The 26930-nt window shown below is 38.4% G+C and overlaps 2 protein-coding genes across 6 annotated transcripts in view; one reads left to right on the forward strand and one right to left on the reverse strand.

Moving 5' to 3' along the window:
• Positions 1 to 3462: 3462 nt before the first annotated feature.
• LOC127618472 (transcription initiation factor TFIID subunit 11-like) lies at positions 3463 to 10006 on the reverse strand. Its single transcript, XM_052090936.1, has 6 exons — positions 9892 to 10006; positions 8550 to 8736; positions 8278 to 8426; positions 7063 to 7150; positions 4164 to 4260; positions 3463 to 4072 (listed from the first exon to the last, which is right to left on the reverse strand). Exons 2-6 carry the CDS (start codon positions 8712 to 8714, stop codon positions 3942 to 3944), a joined length of 630 nt encoding a protein of 209 aa, XP_051946896.1. The 5' UTR covers positions 8715 to 8736; positions 9892 to 10006; the 3' UTR covers positions 3463 to 3941.
• Positions 10007 to 12091: 2085 nt separating this feature from the next.
• LOC127618453 (ankyrin repeat and SAM domain-containing protein 1A-like) overlaps positions 12092 to 26930 on the forward strand; it is a 139019-nt gene continuing 124180 nt past the window's right edge. For all 5 annotated transcript variants that reach the window (XM_052090900.1, XM_052090903.1, XM_052090901.1 and 2 more), the window contains exon 1: positions 12092 to 12482. In XM_052090900.1, the coding sequence (XP_051946860.1) occupies positions 12304 to 12482 (179 nt within the window). In that variant the 5' untranslated portion in view covers positions 12092 to 12303. The remainder of the gene's footprint in view (positions 12483 to 26930) is intronic.

Raw genomic sequence — 26930 nt, forward strand, 5'->3', positions numbered from 1 at the left:
AGACCTGAAAATGGCTGTCCACCAACGTTTACCATCCAACCTGACAGAACTGGAGAGGATCTGCAAGGAGGAATGGCAGAGGATACCCAAATCCAGATGTGAAAAACTTGTTGCATCTTTCCCAAAAAGACTCATGGCTGTATTAGATCAAAAGGGTGCTTCTACTAAATACTGAACAAAGGGTCTGAATACTTAGGACCATGTGATATTTCAGTTTTTCTTTTTTAATAAATGTGCAAAAATGTCAACAATTCTGTGTTTTTCTGTCAATATTGGGTGCTGTGTGTACAATAATGAGGAAAAAAAATGAACTTAAATGATTTTAGCAAATGTCTGCAATATAACAAAGAGTGAAAAATGTAAGGGGGTCTGAATACTTTCCGTACCCACTGTATCTGTATCAAGATAAACTCCCAAATTTCTCACCACTTGCTGATTATTTGGGACAATCTGATTAAGTGCTGACTCAATCTGACTTTTTTTTTTTTAATCATGGCCGATTATAACAACCTTTGTTTTATCAGTATTTAACTGAAGGAAATTACATGTCATCCAATTGTTTTATATTTTACCACAAGCAGCACTAGACACAGGCAGTTAGTAGTTATTGTGTAGAAACATGCACAGTTCTAGCAGCTTTAACTGTCTTCTTGTACAGCACCAAGAGATCCTTCATGTGCTCAAAGTGAACATGGTTTAAGTCAAGTCATTTGTATTTGTATAGCACCTTTCACAACACACATCGTTTCAAACCAGCTTTACAGAAGATCAGACATTAACAGAAGATAAAACTGTAATGTCTATAATGTCTTCGAGTCATCATTGTGTAGTTTATAAGACTCCATAAGATGTTGGTTAATGGAGAAGAATAATCTTGGGAGAAACCAGACTCACTGTGGGGGCCAGTTCCCCTCTGGAGAAGGCTTTTGCTGGCAATTCATTGATAGTCAATGTTTTCTATTTCAAGAGTGTAGTCCATCAATAGACTGAGGTGATGCAAGCAGAGATCAGTTAGGTGCATTGCAGTTCAACCTGGCCGGTCATTTTGGTGAGGTCTATCCTAAATCCAAGGTTCAGGTAATGGCATAGGAAGTATCCCATGTCTTACGGTTGGAGTTGGCATCAGTTCATCTTCTGAAGTCCATCATAATAGACTGAAGTGATGTTTGGCTAGTACAGCTGCTATTAGTCATCATCACACAGCGACACATAGCAGTAGAGTCCAACACCAAGCAGGAATCGAGCTGGATCCAGCCGGTTCTGGTGACATCAGGATAGGAATCCTGAGGTTGAGACAGGGAAACAAATAAAATAATATTAGCATAGATGCCATTCAATTTATTGCAGAGTTATAGATCATGATCTCTGTTTCTGGTTCCGGCAGATCTAACTAAAGGCCTGGCTAAATATATCTTTAGTATGTCTTTAGTATGGACTTAAACTGAGAGAGTGTGTCTGCATCTCGAACAGTGTTAGGGAGACAATTCCATAGTTTAGGAGCCAAATATGAAAAGGATCTACCTCCTTTTGTGGATTTTGATAGTCTAGGAACTATTAACAGGCCAGAATTTTGTGATCATACTGAACGTGATGGAAGAAGATCACTTAAGTACTGTGGAGCAAGACCATTCTAAGCTTTGTACATAGTTAACAGAATTTTTAAATTAATACAGAATTTAACAGGCAGCCAATGTGACGATGATAAAATGGGGCTAATATGATCATATTTCTTGGTTCTTGTCAGCACTCTGGCTGCTGCATTTTGAACCAATTGAAGTTTATTTATTGATCTTGCTGGAGCATGTGTCGTAATTTAGCAATATTTTTTAGGTGGAAGAATGCTGTTCTACAAACATTGCAAAGTCTTGTTTGCCTTGCTGTTACAATTCTGAGCATTCTTTCTTGTTGAATTACTGAGATTTGTACTCTGTACATTGCCTTAGCCTTTTCCTATGGTTTTGGATTTGTTTGTTGTTCTCCTGCTGCTCTGGTCTGACCCTTTTGATGGTTTTGTGGACTTTTCTCTGGAATTGCCCTTTAAATAAACACTCTGCACATGGATCCTACACATGCTTCCGCGTTACAATATTAAACTTGACTGAATAAGTGATAATCTTAGGTACACTCCGGCACAACTCCGGTACTCTGTAGACTAAATCAAAGAAGTGCAGATAGGCTACTGTGTACTGGTGAATACCCGCCCATTTCAAGCACTGATAATTATTGTTTATTATTATTATTAATCATTTGTGTGGTTATGGAAACACTTTTGTGAATGTCTCACTTAGTATCAGATTGGTGTCATGTTTAATTAGAGATAAACAAAAACACTCCTATCTGAAAAATAGTGTCCAACTGCTTCTTTCTACTGTGAGACTTTGAATCGTTCAGAACGACAGCCTCCGTCACTTTGATTGCATCTTTTATCTATACATTCAAATTGTTGTCATTCTGCCTAACAATTACTTTTAAATATGTTAGTCAAAACAATGCTTCTGAAATAACTAAATAAAAATACCAACATATAATATCCTGTCTTGTTGCTCACATGCTAAAGTTTACCCTTCTGTGTGCCTGAGATTGCTCACACCTGCTGTAAACCAGAGTTGGATTCTTGGTTGAAAAGGCAGTTTTGGTCTGGATCTGGTTCTCATTTCTCAGTGTCTTGGTCTGGGTCTTGGCATTTGGTTGTGGACAAGAACACAGTGTGTTACCAGTGCACTAAATTTGATAATTATATCAACCACTATTTAGTGTGGCATCTTCACCGTTACTGAGAATTTGCATGTATTCTGCCTCTGTGTCATCATGCATCTCGCTCATGGAAATAATGTTTACACTAATTGCTGAGTATAAAACGTAGTTTATGAAGTTATCATCAGGTCAAACCCTGATACTGAAAGTAATATACAAGTATACTGGGCCGTGATCAGACAGCACAATAGTACCAATCTGACAGGTATTTACACAATGTATACACTTAGAAGGTATAAAACAAATAATCCAGCCTTGAGTACGTAAAATGTATGATGTTAATGTAAAATGTATAATCCCTACTTCTAGGATGCAACTGCCTCCAGATATCCACCAAACCTTTATCACATACACACACACACACATATATATATATATATATATATATATATATATATATAGTTGCAATTTGCCATTTTGTTGTGCCACATTATTTGTATGAGATAGATTGGGGAATACTAAAGAGGTTTGGGCAAAACTCCAAAAAAATGGATGAGGTACAGAGGGTTGAATGAGGTCCTGGGTCTCTAAAGACCTGATGTATTCATTTAAGGGTTAAGATGCGGTAAAAGTGCAATTTTAACTCTGATAGTGGAGGTTTTGTGTCATGACATGTGACCTTTAATTGAAAATCTATGTTATGAAATGACACACTGGTGGTGAAATCAGCCATTCAGCAAAATTATGTTGGAGATATCTGAAGTGTGTAACTTTGTTTTCCTTTATTTTATGATGTCAGTCAAGTTATCGAGTATAACATGTCATGGAAAGATATAGAGGAAATATTTATAGATTTGTACAATTTCAGTACATTAACAGAAATAAAATCATCAGTATAAATGTACAAACATGTTAGCTTTCATACACAGACCATGTATTGGTCACTTTTAACCACTGAATGTCCACCTCGTCACCTTAGTGATCACGTGTTTCAGCCTATTACAGTATGACTGGAAGTTTATTCAAAAGATATCATATTCATAATAATATTACAAAACTTTTAAATAAAAACAAATGGAGATGTGGTCAGTCCATTCATTTTAAGTCTGTTGCTTGCTCCAGAGTAGAGACTGTAGGCATAATGAGAGATCCAAATAGGCCAGATGGGTTGTCTGAATTTTCCCCACAACTTTGCTGATCCGCCGAGTGTTTTCCAAAGGGATGAAAGATCTAAGAGGGGGCCACTTTCAGTGGAAGAGAATGTGTTTGTGTTTAGTGTTGGGGGTTTGCTCTCGGCTCTTCAGTCTCCTCACGGCTTCTCTCATGTGTTTGGGCTGCAGAGGTGGCGTATCTCCCCACTTCTCACACACATCAAGAGCTGCAACACATAAAAAACATCAGAGAGTGAATCAATAGACACAAACAACTACCCATACAAGTTTAATGATATTCCACTGTGTTTTACTGACCTTCCTCAACAATCTCCCCAGCAAACACCTTAGAGATTCCTGACATGGCGATGACAACATTTTGAGAGACGGATGATCCCGTGATGGACTGAATTAGCTGGAAAACGGGGGGGAAAAAAAAACTTTCATCTCTCAACCTTTTCAAATTTCACATGACAGAAATTCCAACTGCAATTTTGTACACATTCCTTTAGGAATTTGTGACTTAAAAACACTTTCATGATGAAACATCACTGAGGGGAATTTTTGCCTGTACCACCAAAACATAGCTGTTGGTCGGAATATTAAATGTCAACCTGATGCCATATTCAACTCATTTCGGAGCATTCCATTGCTTTGTCCAGGCTGCATTTTAAAGGGGACCTATTATGCAAAATTCACGTTGACATGGTGTTTGTACATAAATGTGAGTCAGCAGTGTGTGTGTACACAACCACCCTACAATGTTAAAAGTCCACCCACTCCTCTTTCTTATATTTCTGTTCATCAAAAATAGTGTGACAAAATGAACGGTTATCGTTTCTGCTCTAACGTGACATCACTTTAGGCCTCGCCAATGACTGGTGATGGACTCCACCCTCCTCTCCTGAGTGATCTACACACAGTTTGCCATTTTTTTCCGCTCTGGAGCAGATACAGTGAGAAGAGTAATGTCTCAGCTGAGTAAGCATCATAAGTGTTCTGTTGTTGGCTCTAAAAGTGATCATAAGAGTCTTCATGTACTCTCGGCATCAGATCCATTGAAGACGCAGTGGACAAGCTAGACTGGTAATCTGGCATACTGGGCATTTTCCCGGTGGGCCGACGCACTTTGGGGCCGATCAGGGACTGGCTGGCCATCGGGAGAAACGAGCGGGCCGCCCACGAACATGGGCCGCGATAAGGATAGCGAAAACCCCCCGCTCAACTTTTGGGCTAATTGCTATGTAAAATCCAGGGCGGATTTCTCTTCCCAGTCCAGCCCTGCCTGAACTCCGATATTTACACTGTCAGTCATATAGGTTCTGATTTGTTGTTGCTGTAGTAACCATAGCACAAGCTGTAAAGGCACAGCCCTTTTCCAGAAAGGGGGTGGGAAGCAGCAGCTCATTTGCATTTAAAGAGACACACACAAAATCAGCATGTTTTTGATTCCACCCAAAAAGAGGTGTTTATAACATGGTATAATAAATGATCCGTGGGGTATTTTGAGCTGAAACTTCACAGACACATTCTGGGGACACCTGGGACTTATATTACTTCTTGTAAAAAGGGGCATGATAGGTCTCCTTTAAAATTACATTTTAAAATTCAGTTACTCATCAATGATTTATCGTTTATTTGGTATTTTGTGTGCCGTGCAACACAAAAGGAGTTTACAGAATGTAGAAGTTGCGGCTCAAAAAATTTGAATAGAATCATAAAAATGATCAAAACAGCTGTATTATAATACAAAATAATGACTGATTGTTATGTTTGGATGTTTCTATGTAACTGCCAGATTTTCAGCCATAAAAATATTCAGTTTCACTCGGTTCCTATCATGTAACTTCGGAGGCTGCAACTTTTTTGTATGTGAAGTACTTTTTATTTTTTTGGAATAAACTATTGTGTCTGTACTTATATTTGCTTGTTATGACTTTTATATGGTTGAGAATTGGCTAGTTTTATGCAGAGTTTACACTAGGCCCGATTTTCACTCGCCAACAGTTTTGTGGAGATTGCCGACAAAAGCCTGAAATCATAGGCAAATTGGAGCTCGCTCCCGTGAGCGACGATCGCAATGTATGAACTATCAAAGACGCCATTTGAGAGAAGCGTCGACGCGTCAGCAAGATATCTAGAATGTTAAATATCTGGACATGTCTGCGATTCCAAATCGTGCAATGTGAAATATGCTTTGACTGAATACAACTGCAGCATTGACCTACAGCCAATGAGAGAACAAGAAACAGGGCACGGGAAGGTTCAGTGGGAGGAGTCCTGATGTACCTGGAACAGAACATCAACTAGCATAGCTGAGGTATCATGAAAGTCTTATTGGACCGAAGAAATGTAGGAAAATTTGTGTGAACATTGAAACGAGCACCAGTGCCTATTTAATGTTTCATCTGAACTGTACCACAACCGGTTGGAGAAAGAGAAGGGTTGGAGAGAAATTGCCAATTCTCTTGGACAGTCATGTGAGCAAATAGGTAGATTTTTCAGTAGGAGGTACTTTTTCATATTGTAACCAATAAAATATATGATTAAAAACATACACATCATATTCTGAAATGCATAACGTATGATCATCATTTGTTTTCGTATCTCGTATCACTTCTCGCATGTATTCTGTTGTGAAATGTAATTTATAGTCCAGGCAGAGTCGTCGGGGATTCGTCAATAGTGAAATGTTTTGTAATGTGTTCACCCCTGTCGCCGATTCATCATGTAATTTGAACACGCTACGACTTCAGTGACAAGACAGACAGTTGTGTAATGTGAACGGTATCATGATCCGACATCTTTGAAAGTCGTGTAGTGTGTAGGAGGCATTAGGTGTAGGGGTGAGGTTAGGAGCTCACACATTTCTATATAACAGTGCAATGTAATCAAATTATTTTCACTGAATTAACCTGCCTTTTAAATGTTTTACACTGATGATAATTGATTGGGTTTAGGAATGGTTTCGGCTTAACGGATCTAAAATATCAATATATTAGTATAATGTAACTAAAATGATGTAAATCTTTGTATAATAACAAATATTGCAATTAAATGCGCAACAATATTCGTGATAACATAAGTATGCAGAGCCTGTGACAGAATCATCCAAATTGAAGAGAGACTGTTCAGTCCGTGATGTTTTCATGGTGCAGGAAAATCATCGGCATGGTGACACCTCGTTTGTGAGACTGCCCTGGACTTGGGAGCTTACTCTTTTAATGGCGGCCTTTGGGAAAGCAGAGCGTCTGTACATCTCATAGCGGTTCAGCTGTTCTTCAGAGAATGATGAAACTAAAACTCTGTGGGTTAAAAGAATAGAGCAAACATGTCAGCCTTCAAACTACCAACCAGAAACATCAGACCTATAGCTCAAGATAACTGTTAAAGCTGATGTGTTGCTTACTTCTTTAGATTAATACTAACAACTCGACTCTATATTGGTTCTGATTGGTCAGTTGTAACAATTCAACATTAAAATTATTTTTGTTTTGCAACCACTAAACTGTATAGTGACCATTGTCCAATAACAGAGGTAGACCGATATATCGGTCCTACCGATAAATATATTTAATTCCTTTGTTCCTCTATGGCTGACACTGGAGGATTCTTATTCTTCCTTAAACCTCATCTGGTGAAATATATATATATATATATGAATATTTAGGCTAATAAACTATATTAATTAGCTTAATATAGAGCATTGTAACAGGGCCTTGTCACTGACATTTCAAAATTAGAACCCTGGTGGATTTTTGGTATATATAGTTAAAAGTCCCATGCTATGGACCAAATCTTATTTTTTCTAGTTATTATTGGGATTTTTGGTTGAACGATGAACAGCATATGTTATTTTATTAATTTTGGACTCTTGTAGCCTCTATCTTTAACCACTATAGTAAAGAAACATTTTAGAAAATATTTTAATATTCTAAGGTTATCTTCCTTGTCAACCACCTTAGTTATCTGTATCTGCAAAATCCACTGCTGTCCACCTCTATCCCAGACAACCAATTTCAAACAATGCTGTGCAATTTTCATGCCTGACATTACTATGATCTCCATTTACTCCAATAGAAAAAAAAAACATCTCAAATCAATATTTCTTGTCCATTTAGTTGGCAAGCAGTCTTGCAATAAGTGGGTCTTGATCACCCTTTCATGAGGGGCTTTTCCACTGCACAGTACAACTCAACTAAACGCTTTTTTGGGGGTTTTCCACTGTGTATAGTACCTAGAACCTGATACTTTTTTTAGTATCTACCAGCCAATGGAAACGCAAGCTCAGAAAAGTGAGGCGAGTCAAACCGTAACGTGCAGTGGGAAAGTGCCAATGGTTTATTTTAGATCATTATTGGCTTCCTGTATATAATAATCACCATAACGTACAACACCTTAAAGCAGTTAAATATACGCTACTGGAACTCACTGCATCTTTTGTATTTCATCTTCATCAACTTTTTGTCGTTTCTCCTTTTTCTTCTCATGCTCCACTTTTAGTTTTGTAGCAGGAGGAGGATGTAGAGATGATGACGCCTCGTCCTCTTCTTCACCAGCAGCTGTATCTTCAGCTGATCTCTAAAGAAAAAAACGGTGACATAAATCAGGGAAACAACGAATTAGCCCAAATAATTCATTATTTATATCAAGTCATTTCAAGTGTTACTACAATTAACCAAATTTAATCTTCAAGCGACTCACCCCTTTGCCTTCCTCTTTTATACTGGTCTGCACTGCCGTAGGTTCAGAGGTGGTACTGGCATTAACTGGGCCATCACTGGAGCCCTCGCTCTGTTTGGGCCTGTCAGTAGACGTGCTCGTCTCACTGAACACCACTTCAGTTTTCACACGGGCCGGGTCTGCCATGCTTTGGCTGACTAATGAAAATCTATGTGGAAAAAAAAAGCTTATAATTGAAATGGCGAAGTATACCTGTGAAGTATAATTGTGAATCATGCCAGTATTGTTCTTGTACTCATGTTTAGGATTGTACTATTTTGTACCTAATGTTTGCTGATTTTAATAAAAAAATGTAAAAGATAATTGGGCCTCAGCTGTATGGAGCTAGAACAATGACAAAAGTATGTGAAGCTAAAATCTTCTACACATTTGACATTTTATAATGCTGAACATTTGTGTGGCGTATTTTACACATTTTTAAGCAGTTTGTTTTTTCAGAGGAATTCGCTGTAAATAAAATGTATATGTAAAATTGCAGGTTTTCTTCTCTGAAAATGTCTTCCGTTTTGTTGAATGTCACGTGTTTAAATTTCAAAATGAACAAACTTCAGATTCAAATACTTTTATCATTGTTCTAACTCCGCACACAGGAGGTTTCATTACAATATTACCGTAATGAGTGTGAAAGAGATTTCCTTGTTTTTTTCATTTAAATGTGATTAATACACATAAAATAATTCCACAATTTTAATGGTCCTAAACATAGGCTGAGCTGTAGTTAAATATAGTTAAAAATAATATTTTTTTTCCTCTATACTTTAGGATAAAATATGACCAAGATATCCTGCATCCCACTGCACAAGAAGGAATTCCTTGTGTACAGAAATGCATTATTCTCATTGGTCACATGTATTCCAAGTCAAAACTCTGAATTGACTCACAGTTATTACATGATTCAAACAAAGCCTCAAAGAGTTCTTTATCCCTTATGCAATCTAACTTAGAAATAATAACGATGATGTGTGTGTGTGTGTGTGTTTGTTTGTTTGTTTGTTTGTTTAGAAAGTGTTGTTTGTAGAAAAGATGAGCACCCTCATATGAAAGAACTATTGGTCGTATAAAATGTTACTCCCATGTTTATTTGCTATGGCTACTGAATGATCATTGTATTTGCACGCTACTCCAAGAAACATAAAAATACTATGTACAGAAAACATCATGGTATCTGTTTAGTGCACTGAATGATTTTACACTCGGGCGGACTGAATCTTGACAGCGTGAAACAGACTTTAACCAACTGCAAAAACACATCCTACAATGCATAGCTAAAATAAAAATCAACACCCTAACTTATCTGACATACCTCAGTCACACAGCAGCTCTGATCCGTTTTTTTGACCGCTGCAAAGAATCAAATAGTATTTTCCAGACTGCAGTTTAGCAGACTGCATTTAGCCTCGACAGCATCCGGTTATGTCAAAATAAGAGTCACAACGAAAATAGAGTTTCAACCACTGGGTGGCGCATGTCACTATCGAATATTTCGAGTCTTCTGTTGTTTCTTATGCGGGACAAAAGAGTTCTTCCTCATTGACCGGCAGATGCATTCACATCGCAGGAGGACTTTTTTGTTTTGTGGAGACATTTCATAGCAATAATTATAAGCACTTAAATCTATTAATTACAAAGGGTTGCTATCTGGTATGAAAAATCCGTCCAGAAATTTCTAATAAAATTATATTAAAAGCCTTCTCCAAAAATCACAAACAATTGTGATTGAAAGAGTCAGGACTTTCGCTGAGAAAAGTAACAGGGAAATTTATATATATATATATATATATATATATATATATATATATATATATATATACACACCTTAATAATAACATTATATGGTTTAAAAGCGATTGAATTGCAAATTTACACTGACGAGTTCAAAAAGGACATGTATTATGTAGACCTATCCTACATGACCATTTAAACACAACTTCCGGACCACTAAGCCACGCCCCTCTAAATTAGTTTCGAGATCTTGGGACCTGACAGTAATTTAAGCAAAAAAGGCGTTTTTAGAATTGATCAAATTAATGTTAATTGTAAATAAAAATATAAAAGCAACACAAACATATTAAAAAGTAAATATTAGACAATATACTTTGCTGAACAAAAGTTTTATTCTTTTTGGGTTTTTTATTTATTTAAATTTTTTACTGCTACCTCTCAAAGGCAGTCAAAAACAAATGTTTCGTTTGTCCTTCACACATTCACAGTATGCCTACCTCTTCTGATACTACAACACCACTGATTTAAATGTATTCATTTAGCAGACACTTTTATTCAAAGTGACCTACAAATGAGGAATAGAGCAAAAGCAATTTGTGGTAATGAGGCAATAACACAAGGAGTGCTACAAAGTTTCAAATTACAAGTAGGTAGGAAGGTGAGAGACAGTGGTGAAAGAATGGAGTGAGATTTTATTTTTTATTTTAGGATTGAGTCAAGTTAAGACAAAGTGCTGTACAATAGAAATTAATCCAATAATAAAAGATAGATAAGAATAACAACAATGAAGATGGAATTCACACTACAAGAAATAATTAATAATTACAACAAATAAATAACAGAAATAATAAAAGACAAAAACTAACAATGAATCACAACATCCTAGGATAGTTTGAAGGTGGTGTTGAGATCTGTGCAGCTACTGTATGATAGTCAGGCTGGAATGAGAGGTAGAGTTTGGGTTAGTGTCATCGAATCAAGTTACAAGTGAAAATGTACTTTAAACATTTGAGTGTAATATAGGCAAGAATGTTTTCTGTCTGTCTGTCTATCTATCTCTAATCTATCTATCTATCTATCTGTCTGTCTGTCTGTCTGTCTGTCTGTCTGTCTATCTATCTATCTATCTATCTCTAATCTACCTATCTGTCTGTCATCTATCTATCTATCTATCTATCTATCTATCTATCTATCTATCTATCTATCTATCTATCTATCTGTCTGTCTGTCTGTCTGTCTGTCTGTCTGTCTATCTATCTCTAATCTACCTATCTATCTGTCTGTCTGTCTATCTATCTGTTTGTCAGTCTGTCTATCTATCTATCTATCTATCTATCTATCTATCTATCTATCTATCTATCTATCTATCTGTCTATCTATCTCTAATCTACCTATCTATCTGTCTGTCTGTCTATCTATCTGTTTGTCAGTCTGTCTGGCTATCTATCTATCTATCTATCTATCTATCTATCTATCTATCTATCTATCTATCTATCTATCTGTCTGTCTGTCTGTCTGTCTGTCTGTCTGTCTATCTAGCCAGTAGATGCTTCCCAGACAGACATTCCATGAATCCTTGATAAATGATCATGGTTTATTATTTTACTAATGTTTTACTATATAGATTAGTGCATAAAGGCGCACGCACGAATTCCGTCGATTTCTATTCCCCAAATGCTATTCAGCCATCATTAGTGTAATGAAATGATTGTGCATAATTTGGTCCAAACGCGACGTCACCAAGGAGCGCACCCGTCTAGGAAGTGACGTGTCGACCCGTGCCAGAGGAAGTTTGTGCGGGCGCTAGGAGAGAAAAGTTTACATGGAGCAGCTGCGCTTGAAGCGAGAATAATAGCACATCAGCCAACGGTGGACCGAGCGGACCCGAGCGGGAAGGACGCGCGTCGTGGATGCGTGTTGCCGCGTTGGAGAGGCGTGCAGTGGATTTGTTTGACGGTGTGATCGTCTCTCCGCCGCTCCACCTCGCCGTGAAATGGGGAAGGAGCAGGAACTGCTGGAGGCGGCGCGCACCGGGAATCTGGCCGCTGTTGAGAAGCTCCTGTCCGGGAAGAGACAATCGGCGGGATCGGGCGCTGCGGGTGGTGGCGGATCGTCCGGCAATATAGGGAGCGGCGGGCACAGCTCTTCTCACGCGCTCTCAAATCTGCTCAGGTAAGGGGAAAACCATGGACAAGAGGCTTTATTATAGGGTAGATCGGGGCTAGTTGTCACACTTTAACGAATATTTCTCAGAGTAGGTTTATTTTGTTATCCCAATGTCAATACATTTTTATACACATACCCATTATTTATTTGTTCCACTTTTACTGTAGGTGTACAGAAAAAAAAAATACTGTTCACTAAACACTGCATTGCATTGCATAGCCTATAGCAAGGCATGTTGCCAAACTGGATGGGGCAAGTGGTCACAACGGGAACATGCAGGTTATTGACTGCTTTCTTTGAAACATGCATTAGATCTATTTATGAAAGTGGATAGCATAGATTTGGTCTTGGGAGAAAATGTTGAAATCTCTAACTTTTGATGGCAGACTTTGGTATTTTGGCAAACCTGTTCTCTTGTGAGGTTAAATGCAATCTCATTGCTGTCAAGGTAAAACAAAAGAGAATACCTCTACTTATTTGATTGTAATGTCTGCATACAGTTTGGTGTACTTTTCTGGGATATAAACTCAAACATATGGTTTTATATTTGTCTAATGTTGGTTTGTTTTGGCTCTCGGAAGCATCAGATCCTGTAAAATGACAACAGGTGATGCTGACAATGAATATGTAAATTCTTTGTTGTAAAGAGTAGAGATTTAAATATCTTAAGGGATGATGATTTAAATAGTTGTCATAGTTTTTATTGTTTATATATGTGGCAGCCATATAGTTATCAGTACACAAGGTTTTAAGTGAGGCTGTCAATCGGTTTAAAATTGTAATCAAATGAATGACATGATGTGCTGATAACTTAATCAAAGTAATCACATAGCCTATATCAATATTTGCTGAGAAAGGCTCCCAAATAAAAATAATTCAATAAATAATAATAAAACAATTATAAGTAGTTCTATTTAAATAATTTTAAATATAATAGATGAAAAAAATTACGTTATTGTGGCAGAAGAGTAAAGCATTGATGAGAAGATCCAAAAAGTTTCTTTAGAAGGCGATACATTGTTTATTTCCAAATTATTAAACATCTTTCTACAGTCCACAGCAATCCATTTAGCAACAGAATTTGCCAATCTGTCCGAAGTAGACCTCTTATAAGGCCTTTTCTATGGACACATCTATGCACATATGTGCCAGACGGATGCTTTTGAACCATGTCACTTTGGTTGCATTGTGTCATAAACACAAGGATTTAGGATGCTGTGTCAAGTTAGATGTATTTTGAAACTTAGAAAAACACATCTTGAGGCCCCTGCATTCTGAGTTGCGCTCCGTCCAACTCTATACATTTATGCATTTGGCAGACGCTTTTATCCAAAGCGACTTAGAGCCCTTATTACAGAGACAATCCCCCGGAGCAACCTGGAGTTAATTGCCTTGCTCAAGGACACAATGGTGGTGGCTGTGGGGATTGAACCAGTGACCTTCTGATTACTAGATTACCAGTTATGTGCTTTAGACCACTACACCATCACTACCCCTGTCAATGTAACTGTCGGAGACCAGTTTCCTTAAGAGTTCCATTCTTTTCAAACAGCTGTCAGTTAAGCCGTTAACTTATTAGGCAGCAAGTCAGCTACCAACATTTTCAGAGACAGCCCGGATGTGGTAGATGTGTCGATAGTTGAGGAGTGGGGAGAGACACTGAGATAAACAAGTTTGTTTGAATGGATTAGGGACAAAAAGTCATTTATAGATTCAACTCCAATTGCTGCCCAAGTCCACCATGACAGTTGTTGATTGCAACTAGAGACATTTATCAAGAACATGTCATGTGATTTATTTTTTTGTTTATTTAGTCTACAAAAGGAATCAAATCTACTCTTATACTCTTAAGTGCCCATACACTATGTTGTTTGATAAACTGTTTACCCTTGTGTCGTCTGTAGCCAAAAGCCATTTACACATCTGCCCATAGTGAGATATACACTTATTATCATTCTTTTGTCTTTATTCAGCCCATTAACACTGTCTAATACTCCCATCATTGCAGGAGTTCAGTGTCATCATACATTTTAATAGCAGTGTAACCAGTGGATATTATGGCCGTGTATAGCGTGTTGGTGCGTTAGCGCCATGAATACAGAATGTAAACATGACAAATTACACATTATCTACTGCATATGTTACTTTAAATCATCGAGTGGTTAAAACAGCTTCTAAAAATTATAGGTACATTAATAAAGGTTTTACATGTAGTCTTGTACTCTCATATTTAAATGCTCCTCTAAATGCCTCCCACAGTGGCGTGGCTGGTGTCTGAATGATCACAAACAGTATATCATTGCTCAGCTGTTTCAAACTTGTTTTTGGCTCAGAACGAAGAAGCACTTCACCATGAGTATGCCAGGGCCTTAAGATTGATTGGTTTAAAAGAAATTGTGATCACTACACAACATTGCGCAACAGTACTCGCCCACTTTTTCAGCCGTCTTGGTTACAGAAGTAATTTTCCCATTTTTTCCCCATAGGGATTTCATAAAGTCTTCAATAATGAGTTCTGAGCCATAAACCAATCAAACCAGCTATGTGGTTAATTACAACATTACAAAAAAACAAAATATTATATGAAAATCAGAGATTTGTATATTGAATGTCTTTCATGAGGGAATGAACTACAATCCCATGACGCAACAACCTTGGAGCTCACTTTAGGTCTGTCTTAAGAGGTTTAGCCAACAAGTTTCCGTTAAAAATGCCCCTATGGAAAAAATTATGGTGTATTTACTTCCAGAACCAGACTCTTGCGCTCTATTACCAAACTTATTTCATAGTTTGGTAACTTGACTATTATTCTAAAATGTGGAAAATAGTAGGCTACCTATAAAGAATGAGTATGTGTAGTCCATACATTGGACTGGTAGTGTATAGATCTATCACTAGTGCTAACACACAGTTTAGGCTAACAAAAAGGTAGCAGTAGACCTAATAATTGGCTACAGAATGGGTGATATGCAGCTGCATAGAGACATTGAGCACTCATGGACACAGCCACGTGAAATACTGAAGAGATGGATGGTGCTAAATTTGCAGTCTGTCTCAGAGGGGTTTCTTCTCTTCAGTAGTGGCACATCTGTAGTCATTTATGGGCTTTGGCTTTGGGTGGTTTTGGTCGTGTTGAATGCTGCTACCATATGGGCTTCTGTGGACAATATCCAACACTCGTCAATGCCATATTACCTAAATGTTCTCAAACTCCGTCACATGAGAGATGTCCTTTCAACCCCTGTCCTCATTTTGCATCATTCTGCCCCTTAAGGCTCTGAGTATGCCCATATTGAGATGGACAGGCTTGCACCAGTGCACCAAATGTTTTCTGATTTGCTGGGAAACAAGAGAGAAGGCCTCATGCTGTTTTGATCCCTTTCGTCTTTGTATGTTGTGGAACGAGGTATCTTGTTGAGACTTGTTTGTTTTGTAAGGGTTTGAGAGTCGTTCTCGCTCTCCTTCATGGAATGCCTTGCGTTCCAACATTGCGGCTTCTACAGATTATGTCATGCTACCTTATCTGCATTCAGAATTGTGTAGATCTATCCTCATCTATCTGTTCATTTATCCATCCGTCTTCTATCTGTCTAAAGAACTCTTGGTAAATCAACAGAGCCCAAGTCTCATTAAGGGGTCCAACAGAAGACATCTCTAGGGTAGTTCTGGTGTGAACAGCAGGAACTGTTAGTTTAGTTCACTGCACTGCTGGACATTGTGGCTTTACTGAGAGCAAATCAGACAAAGACTGTTTGAAGGGCTGACACTGAGACACTCAAATGCTGTCATTTCAAATTGTGTGCTAAGTGCCTCTTAAGCTATAGACGGCTTGTTCCACTATATTTATATATCAGTGAATGAGCAAATGTATTGAGAGAAGAGTCATTTGACTGATACGTTTTAACATGATGCAAGAAGGCGTGTATGACTGGGCTAAATTCTCTGACATATTTTCAAGGGTTTTATAAGGTTGTATTGTGAATAAAGGGTTCAGAGCTGTGAAGTGTTGGATACTGGTTAGGGTCATATACGGTACAGTCAGGAAGTAGTCAGACCCCTTCATTTTTTCTAATTTTGTTACGTTGCAGCCTTATGATAAACTGCTTTAAATTATAATTTTTCTCATCAGTCTACACTAGAGATGTAACTGTATAAAAATGTCATATCACGATCATCGTGACAAACTATCACGGTTATCAGTATTATCACGGTATTGTTAAAATGTGCTAAAAATGTACAAAAAGTACTGATACACACACACAGAAATAATTTAAATGGGTTTTATATTTGAAAATCAACAAATACAATTAGTAAACTAGGGAATATCAAATGAAGTACAATAATAATAATTAGGGTTCAAGCACGAAGGGCTAGAAACCTATTGTAATTGTAAGGATTTGTATTATTGTTATTGTTATTCTGCCATAAAACTGATCGTGCTGACCAAACTGTAAGTCGTAGAGAGCTGAAACTTTGATACGCTGTAGTGTTCTGGTGACTACCTTCTCTCAAAGTTTTGGCCCGATCGGCCTCAAGGTGGCGCTATAGTGATCGTGTTTACGTTTTGGCCCATAAATCCTAAACCATTTGTCGCACACTCAAGTGTCTTACATCGTTGGATTCTTTGGCTCCGTATATCACCGATTTAATTTCCATCATGAACATTTTTGCGCTAATTTGCATAATTTGAAAAACCTACTTTTTAGAAATCCTACGCCGTACGTCCGATTCACACTAAAATTGGCGTGTGTCTACTATGAAACCTCCTGACAAAAAGTTATCAAAGGATTTTTTTATTCGTCAAAGCGTTATGAAGATATAAGCCAACTAATTTCTGGCGTCGTCTATGTTGTACGTATTGACCCATATCTACCAAACGAAAAGGCCAAATGTTACGAAACTTGATAAACCTAGACAACAGGACATTCTGAGGATAAAATATGACCACACTTCAGATTTGGTCTTCTTGGAAGGTTGGAAATTCTCCCGAGCGCTGGCTTTGCCTTCCTCCAAGTTTTCACGCAAAAAAAAATGCTGCGCCCATGCGTGAGACTCATGCTGTGTTTGTGAACAGCGTTTACCACTAGTTTTACAAATCACGATAATCGCTCACGGTTTCAATGATAATTAAAAGTGACATTGTATTACTAAACGTTAGGTAATTTTATCATGGTTTACTATGAAACCGGTAAAAGTTTCATCATTAGTCTACACTTTATACCCCATAATGACAAAGGAAAACCCAGATTTTTGATAACTTTGCAAATTTATTAAAAAGAAAAAACTGAAATATCTAATTGACATAAGTATTCAGACCCTTAACTCAGTACTTTGGTGAAGCACCTTTGGCAGCAGTTACAGCAAGTCTTTTTGGGTTTGATTAGGGGATTTTCTGCCATTCTTCTCTGCAGATCCTCTCAAGCTCTGTTAGGTTGGATGGGGACCGTCAATGGACAGTCAATTTCAGGTCTCTCCAGAGATGTTCATCTGGGCTCTGGCTGTGCCACTCAAGGACATTCACAGTTGAGTTGTCCCTAAGCCACACATGCGTTGTCTTGGCTATGTGCTTAGGGTAATTGTTCTGTTGGAAGGTGAACATTGGGCCCTGAATGCTCTAGACCAGGTTTTCATGAACAAAATCTCTGTATTTTGCTGCATTCAGCTGTCCTTCAATCTTGACCAGTCCCCCAGTCACTGCTGAAAAAAAAAACACCACAGCATGATGTTACCACCACCATGCTTCACCATTGGGATGGTATTGCGCAGGTGATGAGTGTTGCCTGGTTTCCTCCAGATAAGGCGCTTTGAACTGAGGCCAAACAGTTCAATCTTCATTTAATCAGACCAGCTAATCTGGTTTCTCACAGTCTGAGAGTCCTTTAGGTGCTTTTTTTGTGTGTCTTGCTCTGAGGAGAAGCTTCCATCTGGCCACTCTGACATAAAGCCCAGATCGGTGGAGTGTTGCAGTGATGGCTGTCCTTCTACAAGTTTCTCACATCTCAACACATGATCTGTGGAGCTCAACCAGAGTGGACATCGGGTTCTTGGTCACCTCTCTTACTAAGACCCTTCTACCCTGACTGCTCAGTTTGGCCAGGCGGCCGCTGTAGGAAGGGTCCTGTTTGTTCAAAACTTTCCATTAAGAATTTTGGAGGCCACTGTGCTCTTAGAAACCTTCAATGCAGCCAAAATGTTTTGTAGCCTTCCCCAGATCTGTGCCATGACACAATCCTGTCTCTAAGCTGTGCAGTCAGTTCCTTTGACCTCATTGCTTGGTTTTTGCTATGATATGCATTTACAACTGTGAGACCTTATATAGACAAGTGTTTGCCTTTCCAAATCATGTCCAATCAATTGAATTTGCCACAGGTGAACTCAAATCAAATTGTAGAAACATCTCAAAGATGATCCAGAGAAATGCAATGCACCTGAGCTAAATTTCAAGTGTAATAGCTAAGTGTCTGAATAGTTATGTCAATGTGACATTTAGTTTTTTTATTTTTAATAAATTTGCAAAGTTATAAAAAAATTGTTTTTTGTTTTGTCATTATGGTCATGTAGTGTAGAAAATAATTAAACACTTTAAAGCCTTTTAGCATAAGGCTGCAACATAACAAAATGTGAAAAAGAATTAAGGGGTCTGAATTCTTTCTGAATGCACTGTAAATCTCCTCCTGTTGTGAAGACTCTTAAGCCTGATGCATGTTGTGTTAAATAATTTTTATACCAAATCAGGCTGCAAACTTCTGTAAAAAAAACAAGTGCTGACAATCATTTATCTTGAGATTTAATTTACACACAGTCACATCTGATTCCCACAAAACTTTAAAGAGAAGTTTGTCTGAAGAGTGGCCAGTGAAGTGGTGGATTCCTGAGGGGGAGATGAAAGGGCAGGTGCTTCCTGAAGGAAAGCAGCACTTTGGACCTGAACGGGACTGTGGTTGTGTTAAAACAGATGACAGAACTGCAGATACTGTCAGAATAAGGAGTAGTTACGGAGTTGAAAAAGAGAGGAACATGCAGAACCTAGTTATGCCAAGCCTGTTCAGTGATGTGGTGTTTCCCAGTTAGCATGCCTATTTCACCAAGCTGGCTGTGAGTAGGGGTGTAATGGCTCAAATTCCTCACAGTTTGGTTTGTATCACGGTTTCAGTACGGTTCGTTACTTGCAATGTTCAGAAAAGTTCTACTGAGTTCTACTGCCAAATCCAAAGAAAGTATACTATTTTATTTGGTAACAAACTCTTTAGCATGTTTCCTTAACTAAAAAAATAAATAAAATAAAAAATACTAAATTAACTTTTTAATTTAAAAGTACCTGCATCGTTATGCCACATGCATCAACATAAAGTGCATTTATTTTTATTTTTTGGGGGGGATTTTTTTCTCATCCCAATTTGGAATGCCCAATTCCCAATGTGCTTTTAAGTCCTCGTGGTTGCGTATTCGTGTAGTGATTCACCTCAATTCGGGTGGCGGAGGACGAATCCCAGCGTCTGAGTGAGGCGACCCGAAGCGACCACGAGACGGTTACCCCATGTGACTCCTCCCTTGCAACTGGGCCAATTTAGTTGCTTATTAGACCTGGCTGGAGTCACTCAACATGCCCTAGGATCGAACTAGCGAACTCCAGGTGGGGGGGTAGCCAGCGTCTTTACCACTGAGCTATCCAGGCCAATAACATTGTGATCTGTTTATTGCTATTTGAACAGTTTAGAACACTAGGTTACTCGCTAAGGTTCTAGCCCACTTTCTTCATGCTCTTCTGCAAGAAGATAAATGTTTGTTAACATTTTCTTTGCAAGGCGAGATTTGCTTGCAGTAACGATGTCTCCTGAAGTGGAGAAAACTCTCTCACTTAGCACTGAAGTTCCAGAAACACAGAGGTATTGTTTTGCAAATTTGGCAACATACTTGCTCTCATTGGTCTTTCACTATGCAAGTGAATCTATGCAAGTGTATCTGCTTCAACGTCAATGCAAACTTCTGCCTTGTATGACATGGCCTCCTCCTCTGCAATCTTGCTAAAAGGTTTTGTCTTTTCAGCTGCTGTAAAAAGCTGCCCAAATAGCTCTGACATGGCTGACTTCTTCTGGGGGAGGGGATTTTGGGGGCTGATGTTGTGGATGACCCAGCTTCCCCTGTTGCAAGAGGTTGACCTAGCAAAAGACAAAATATTAGTTGATAATATTTATTTTTATACATAATTAATTACTTTTACTTATAATGATTATTATTAAAATGGTTTAAATGATTTTAAATGGTTTATTTTTTTTAATATACATAACACATTATTTCTTTGTAACAACCCTCACGGGAAGGAGGACAGGAAACTAGACTTCAACAAAAAGGTAAGGCTTTAATTGCCGTCTCTCTCACAAACGTTTACACAAATACAACACAAGCACACTGGGTTGGTCGGGTTCTCTCGACTGAAGGCTCTGTGTCTGCTTTTATGCCGCTCTTCTCGTGCTCACTGGAATTAGAGACAGGTGTTAGGCATAATTTAGCTCAGGTGTAAGCGCCTTTACCGCTTTCCTCTCCCGGACGGCGCTTGACCACGCCCCCGCTGCCACTTTCTTCATCATAAAATAAAAACCTGCTGTTACACAATCTTTCTGACGAGTCCATAGTAAATGTTCAAGAAAAGGCTACATCCAGGTAAGGCAGAGACTTAAAACTTAGATCAAGGGATGAGGCTCTGAAGATACTCCTGAAGGTTAGGATCCGTGTACCCGCTTCCCAAGCCTTGAGTGATGGCAATTTTGGCATCTTTTATAGTTGGATTGTCATCATCTGCAGGTCTCATGGATTTTAGAATCATTGTCTTTTCTTTAGAGGGTGGACTGCTGACACAAAGGGAGTTGTTTCAGTGCTCAAGAGGGTTGTAATTGTCTTGAGGGGTTTAAGCAGATTAATCATTTCCTCTGCTAGTTTCAGTTCACTGTCAGGCAACACTGCATTGTCTGACATTTCTTCTTAACATTTTTGTCCATCAGGGCAGAGTAGATGGCTGGCTGCTGCTTCAGATATCGCTCCATCAAGTCGTAAATGGTGTTCCATCGAGTTGGGACATCATGTATTACATTGTGAACAGGTATATCTAGCATCTCCTGCTTGACTTTCATGGCATGAGCAGCTGTGGTGCTTTTATTGAAAAATGTTACTACTTTTCTAACCTTACTCAACAGATGGCATATTGGTTTAAGTGCTACCGCCTTCTTGGTTGCAAGATTAAGAATGTGTGTGCAAAGCATCCAATTTGTGGCCCTAGTCCAGCTGCAGCTTTGATGGCATTCACCATGTTCTGTCTGTGGCGGTTGGGACAGTGATTTTAGGTCTCTCTAACTTCCACTCTGTCACTGCATTCATCACTGCTTCAGCCAAATGCATACTTGTGTGGCTTTCAAAAAGGGGGCATGTTTGTAACACAGAACATTTTCCAATCCAAAATGTAATGTACAGTCACATTCAAGTAGCTTTCAGTTGCCCTAAAGGTCCAACCATCAGTTGTCAGAGCTACATATTGTGCATTTGCCAGTTCGTTCTCAATTTTGTTCTGTGTTTCATTGTAGAGTTCGGGAATAACCTTGCTGCTAAAGCAAACACACGAGGGGATGTCACAACGTGGATCAAGCATTCCGTCAACAACGGAGTAGGGATGCATGTCTTTGGCAATGAAAACCTGCCTGCTTAAACACAGAAAGGAGTGTGTGTTGTTTCTGTCTCACCATCAGTACATGGTAATGCCAGTGTAAGAGACTCGACATGTTAGATGTATTGCCCTGAGCATACGGCACTCGTGTCGAACAATGTCGACAAACAGTGACTGATTTGTCAAAAAAAATTTGGACCATCGCTGTTGTAACTTGTTGAGACTTAAACTCGATCTGCTGCTTGTCTCCTCCACATGCCATGTTCAACTGCAACACACCAACATGTGCAGAACTGTGATGTCATCAAACTATTTACATACAGCTGATTGGACAGCTACACTCTGTAGAAATTGACCCACGTGAGAAACCGTATCTATCTACAGAGCCATACCGGAGCAATAGCGGAACAGTGTCTGTCTGTTTCACATTTTGTTTTCTTCACCAAACCATATTTTATATAGCTAACCCTAACCCCTAGCAGCCATGTTTTATTTATTTTATTTCCCAGCTTGATATACAGAGAAAAGTAGAAGGCTTTTTGTAAGCTGTTCACTCCAACATTTCATGTTAAAATCATCGCTAATTAGCCTGACGGTTACTTAAATTGCTTAAGTTAGCTAAAATCATGCTAACATCAGACATAGAAAATTTAGCAACATATTGCAGATGTATGAGCATGGAATAGACATTTTGATGCTGTGTGTGTGTGCTATGAATGCATGTTTCAGGCTTAACTGCTATGAACATTTCTTGTTAAAACCGTAGGTAATTAGCTTGGCATTGACGTAAATAGCTTGGATTAGCTCAAATCGCATCTGACAAGGAACATTTTACTAACATAAATGTTTGCAAATGAACAAACACTCTTAAAATGACGTTTATGAAATGTTTTTGTTTGGAATCGTAGCTAAATATCCTTAGGTTGACGCAAATAGCTTAAATTAGCTTAGATTTGGTCTAACATCCGACATGGAGCATTTTTGCAACATGTACGATGTAGGCTACAGACACTAAAAATGTAAATCTTCCTCGCATGGACATTATGTGGGTATGTTTCAGGCTTAGCTCCTCTGAATATTTAGTACTAAAATCATTAAATCAAGTATCTTATATTTTAAAACACTTTGACATGCCACTTTATTTTTCCTCTTCTCACGTCAGTATCTGAATTATGTTTCAAATTAGTAAGTGTTCCAATGTAAGTGTAGACATTGGACAAGTATAATTAACCCCGACAGAGGTTAAGTTGTTTTGTTTTCTGCTTTCTTGTTGTGTTATTAACACACAGAGCTCTGTTTCATGTGGCTGCTCCACACCCTCAGCGTTCAGTGGTTTGGTTTATGAACTATGTGACCTAGGATAGATCAGTATCACTTCCTGTTCTGTTTTTTGTAGACTGGATGGGTCTATAAAGACTTTCTTCCAGACTTAGTCTGACATACAGTCAGAATGATTTAAATCATTCAAATGGACAGCATGTTTTCTCTGTGTGATTGTAGAACCCTCCATTTACGTGTTGCTAGTGTCAGAACTGTGGTGAAGTGTTTGGCGTGCATGTTTCTTATGTGTTAAGTTACAGGAGATGTGGGTTTGAGTCCATACTCCTTATGATTCCTCACCACTCTCTCTTCGTAATAGTTTCCTGTCACTACTCTTTATGGTTAATAAAAGTGGCATAGAGCCCCTCAAAGGTTGCTAGAATGACGTTTAATAACCCAAAGTGAAAGTAGAATTCTAAGTAAGCATGTGCAATTTTTTGCAAATTGGTAAAAATGAATTTGGCTTTGAGTGAAGGCAAGTTCAACTGGTGTTTTGAATGGAGCTCAACAGCCGTGTCTTTGCCCTCAGAATGAACCTCCTCTAACTGGATTAATCGCAGTCATGTTGTGTACGACATTTAACCATTCCTGCTTACTCTCTGTCAGTCCCTGTCAAGAGAGTGCAACTTGATGTTTTTAATCATAATCAACAGTTCGAAGGTACTCTACTTGTGCCCAGTTTAGTCTGTTAAAGACCTGTTTGGTGTCCAGTTTTGGCTGTTTCAAAACCTACTTTGTAGAGGGCAACCTATAGTGGTTTTTATTGGTGGGCAAGCAGTCAGATAGCCAATTAATAGGCAGATAATTTTTCAAATCCATATTATGAATTATAACTTGACACTCAAATGTTAAAAAGTGCTGAACTTTATAACAAAATTAACAATCCCCATGCTGATTTTTTGTAACAGATTTGACATTGTGCTTTCTCTGGCGATACTTCAATAAAGTACTCCCACACTGGTACCTTCTTCAAAGCCTTTGATCTTTTACATAGAAAACAATGCAAATGTCCGCCGTTAGCAAACACACAAATTTACAATAGGTGGCACTAATTTATAAGCAATTTTACCCTGGCACGGTAGATGGCTTAACACACCTTTTGAGGTGGTCCGACCTCAACCAATGATGGAAAAGAGAGAAAACTAGGTAGTTTAAGTTTGCAAAACAACATTGGAATAACAGTACGAGAGTTTAGCAAGCAAGCAAGTTCTCTAGAGAGCTGAAAAAATATGGATTTCTCTTCAAGCAGCAGTGATTATGAGTTTATTGTTCTTTTGCTGAATGAGGACAGGAGAAGGAAAATGCATTGATACTGGGTTTACCCCATTCTTGAGTGAAGAGAGGAACACGGGGAGTTCCACAGACTGATACAGGAGTTGAAGTTGTATAATGATAATTTTCATAAATACTTTAGAATCTCTATTGATTAATTCAAGACTTCAAGACTTGTTCATTAGTTCTCGAACTAAATACTGTTGGCCCTGTGTTTTTACGCTGAGTTTGCTGTCATCTGTTATAGGATTGTATGTGGATCATGCCTACAAATCGTCCGTGCAAGTTGTGGTATTTCTATTTATATTTTGTGTGTCCATCGATTTATTGTTCACCCTGTTCTGTCATGATACTGTGACATTTAATTGAAGATATATGTTAGGTGACCATAGCAGTCTGCAAAATTATTTGAAATTACTTGCATTGCGTAACCCTTGTTTTCTGGATGCTTTCATCTTCTGCGTTTAATATCAGTTGTCAAAACGGCTTTCTCTGCTTTAGCGCCACCAAATGCCCTGGTTTTGGTAATGGCAGCAGCTCTTGACACCAGGTGTGACATGACACCGAAATATTCATACACTACAATGAGGATAATTGACATTTAAAATGTAAAAAAGAAAAGAAAAACAGAGCAATCACAGATGGGACAGTATGTTTAATAAACAAAGTTCATTTTCTCACTTAAGCTCCGTAATGCTTTGTACAGCAAGCTCCAAGGGGATAAATACACAATCTCACACATACACAGGAAAGTGTGTGAGTGTGTGAGTGACAGAGCTCTGGCTGAAGCGAGATCTCAAGCACAACATTCGGTAGGTGTGTGATACCCTTGGCCAAAATCAAGTTGTTGTGAATCGACTAGTTTGAAGCCGGCTTTAATATACTGTGATACGAATATTTTTAGACCCATTTTTTAACTGCGCTGGGTGGCACAACTGGTTAGGACAAAAATTCTGATGAACATTGGAAAAGATACCTTTTATCGTGGGTCGCAGCGTCTGGTTAGGACACAGTGTGACACGTGATCCACTTAAGTTTTATTGGTCGGGGCGTGTCATCGCTGGGCGAACAAAAGAAAATCTAGATATTCAAACTTAAAACAAGCTTTGCTTAGTCGGCGCGTGAATGTTCGTTTGGGTGTTAATGGCTCGCTAGGAATCCATTGTAACACACTTGATGTGAAGGCCTTTATTGGCTCACTTTGAATTGCATTTATGCAGGTAGTTCGTTTTTTGGGGATCTTCTAAAGCACAATACTCATGATTTTGAGGTGATTTTTGAGAGCAAGCACTTCTGGAAACTCCTGAAGTTGTTTTCACAGTTAAATGACTGTTTCACACCACAAGGAATCTGACAACCTCAGGATGGCATTCCAGAAAATGAACTGACTAGGAAAGTCCCAATTTTCTTTCTAGGAGTACACTAGAAGAATGTCCATTTCTTAGAAAACATTTTTGCTAAACGAAACATTATTTTACTTGAAAAGAGAAGTGCTATTGCTTTCTTTGGAATGATGCACAAAGGTTTTCGGTGATTTTCTTTTTTTTTTTTTTTTTTTTTAATGTTCTGGCAAAGAAAAAATAAAAACTTGCCGGACTCTTGGAAGTAAAGTGTTGACACACTAGGTCCTACCAAGAAGTTTTGGCAGTATAAGTCTATGAATGATTTGTGTTCTCTTTATGTAGTTTCGGTATTGGAACATGTCTCTGACTGACGTTGACTCACTTGAACTGTAAGAACAGAGCCTTCCATTAGCATCTCTGTGTTATTGTATCTGATCCCCCCCTCCCCAATTCACCTCACATGGAAGAATGTCCCATGGAAGACTTGAAAACATGCAAAATGCTGATTAGCTTGATGTTTTAACTCACTGTAGGCAAGATAAAATATTTTTTGTAAGTTGGTATTTCTACTCGAATACTGTTTTAGCTTAATAACTAAAATAACAACTTGTCTGTAAAGTCTTCATCCAGTTTATCGTAGAATGTTGTGTGTCTGAAACAAACATAACATTTATTCTGCAACATTCAGCCATTAATTCTTTGTCGTCTACTACCTCTTCTTTCCCTTAACCTCCTCCAATGCTTGTTGTGCCTAACCCACCTGCTGTTTCCACAGCTATACTTCTAAAGCACCGACTCCTACTTACCAACTTCAAACAGTGTTTTATTTGGAGTCAGAAAAGTTAGCCGGCGTAATGTCTTTTC

This window comes from Xyrauchen texanus, chromosome 25 (genome assembly GCF_025860055.1).
Source record: "Xyrauchen texanus isolate HMW12.3.18 chromosome 25, RBS_HiC_50CHRs, whole genome shotgun sequence".
NCBI classification, from domain to species: Eukaryota; Metazoa; Chordata; class Actinopteri; order Cypriniformes; family Catostomidae; genus Xyrauchen; species Xyrauchen texanus.

Excerpts from the sequence above, each read along its gene's own strand:
- LOC127618472 (XM_052090936.1), bottom strand. The coding sequence starts at position 8,714 with ATGGCAGACCCGGCCCGTGTGAAAACTGAAGTGGTGTTCAGTGAGACG. Across the intron at positions 4,261-7,062 it reads CAAAGGCCGCCATTAAAAGA|CTAATTCAGTCCATCACGGG; the intron begins GTAAGCTCCCAA and ends CCCGTTTTCCAG. Across the intron at positions 4,073-4,163 it reads TGGGGAGATTGTTGAGGAAG|CTCTTGATGTGTGTGAGAAG; the intron begins GTCAGTAAAACA and ends TATGTGTTGCAG.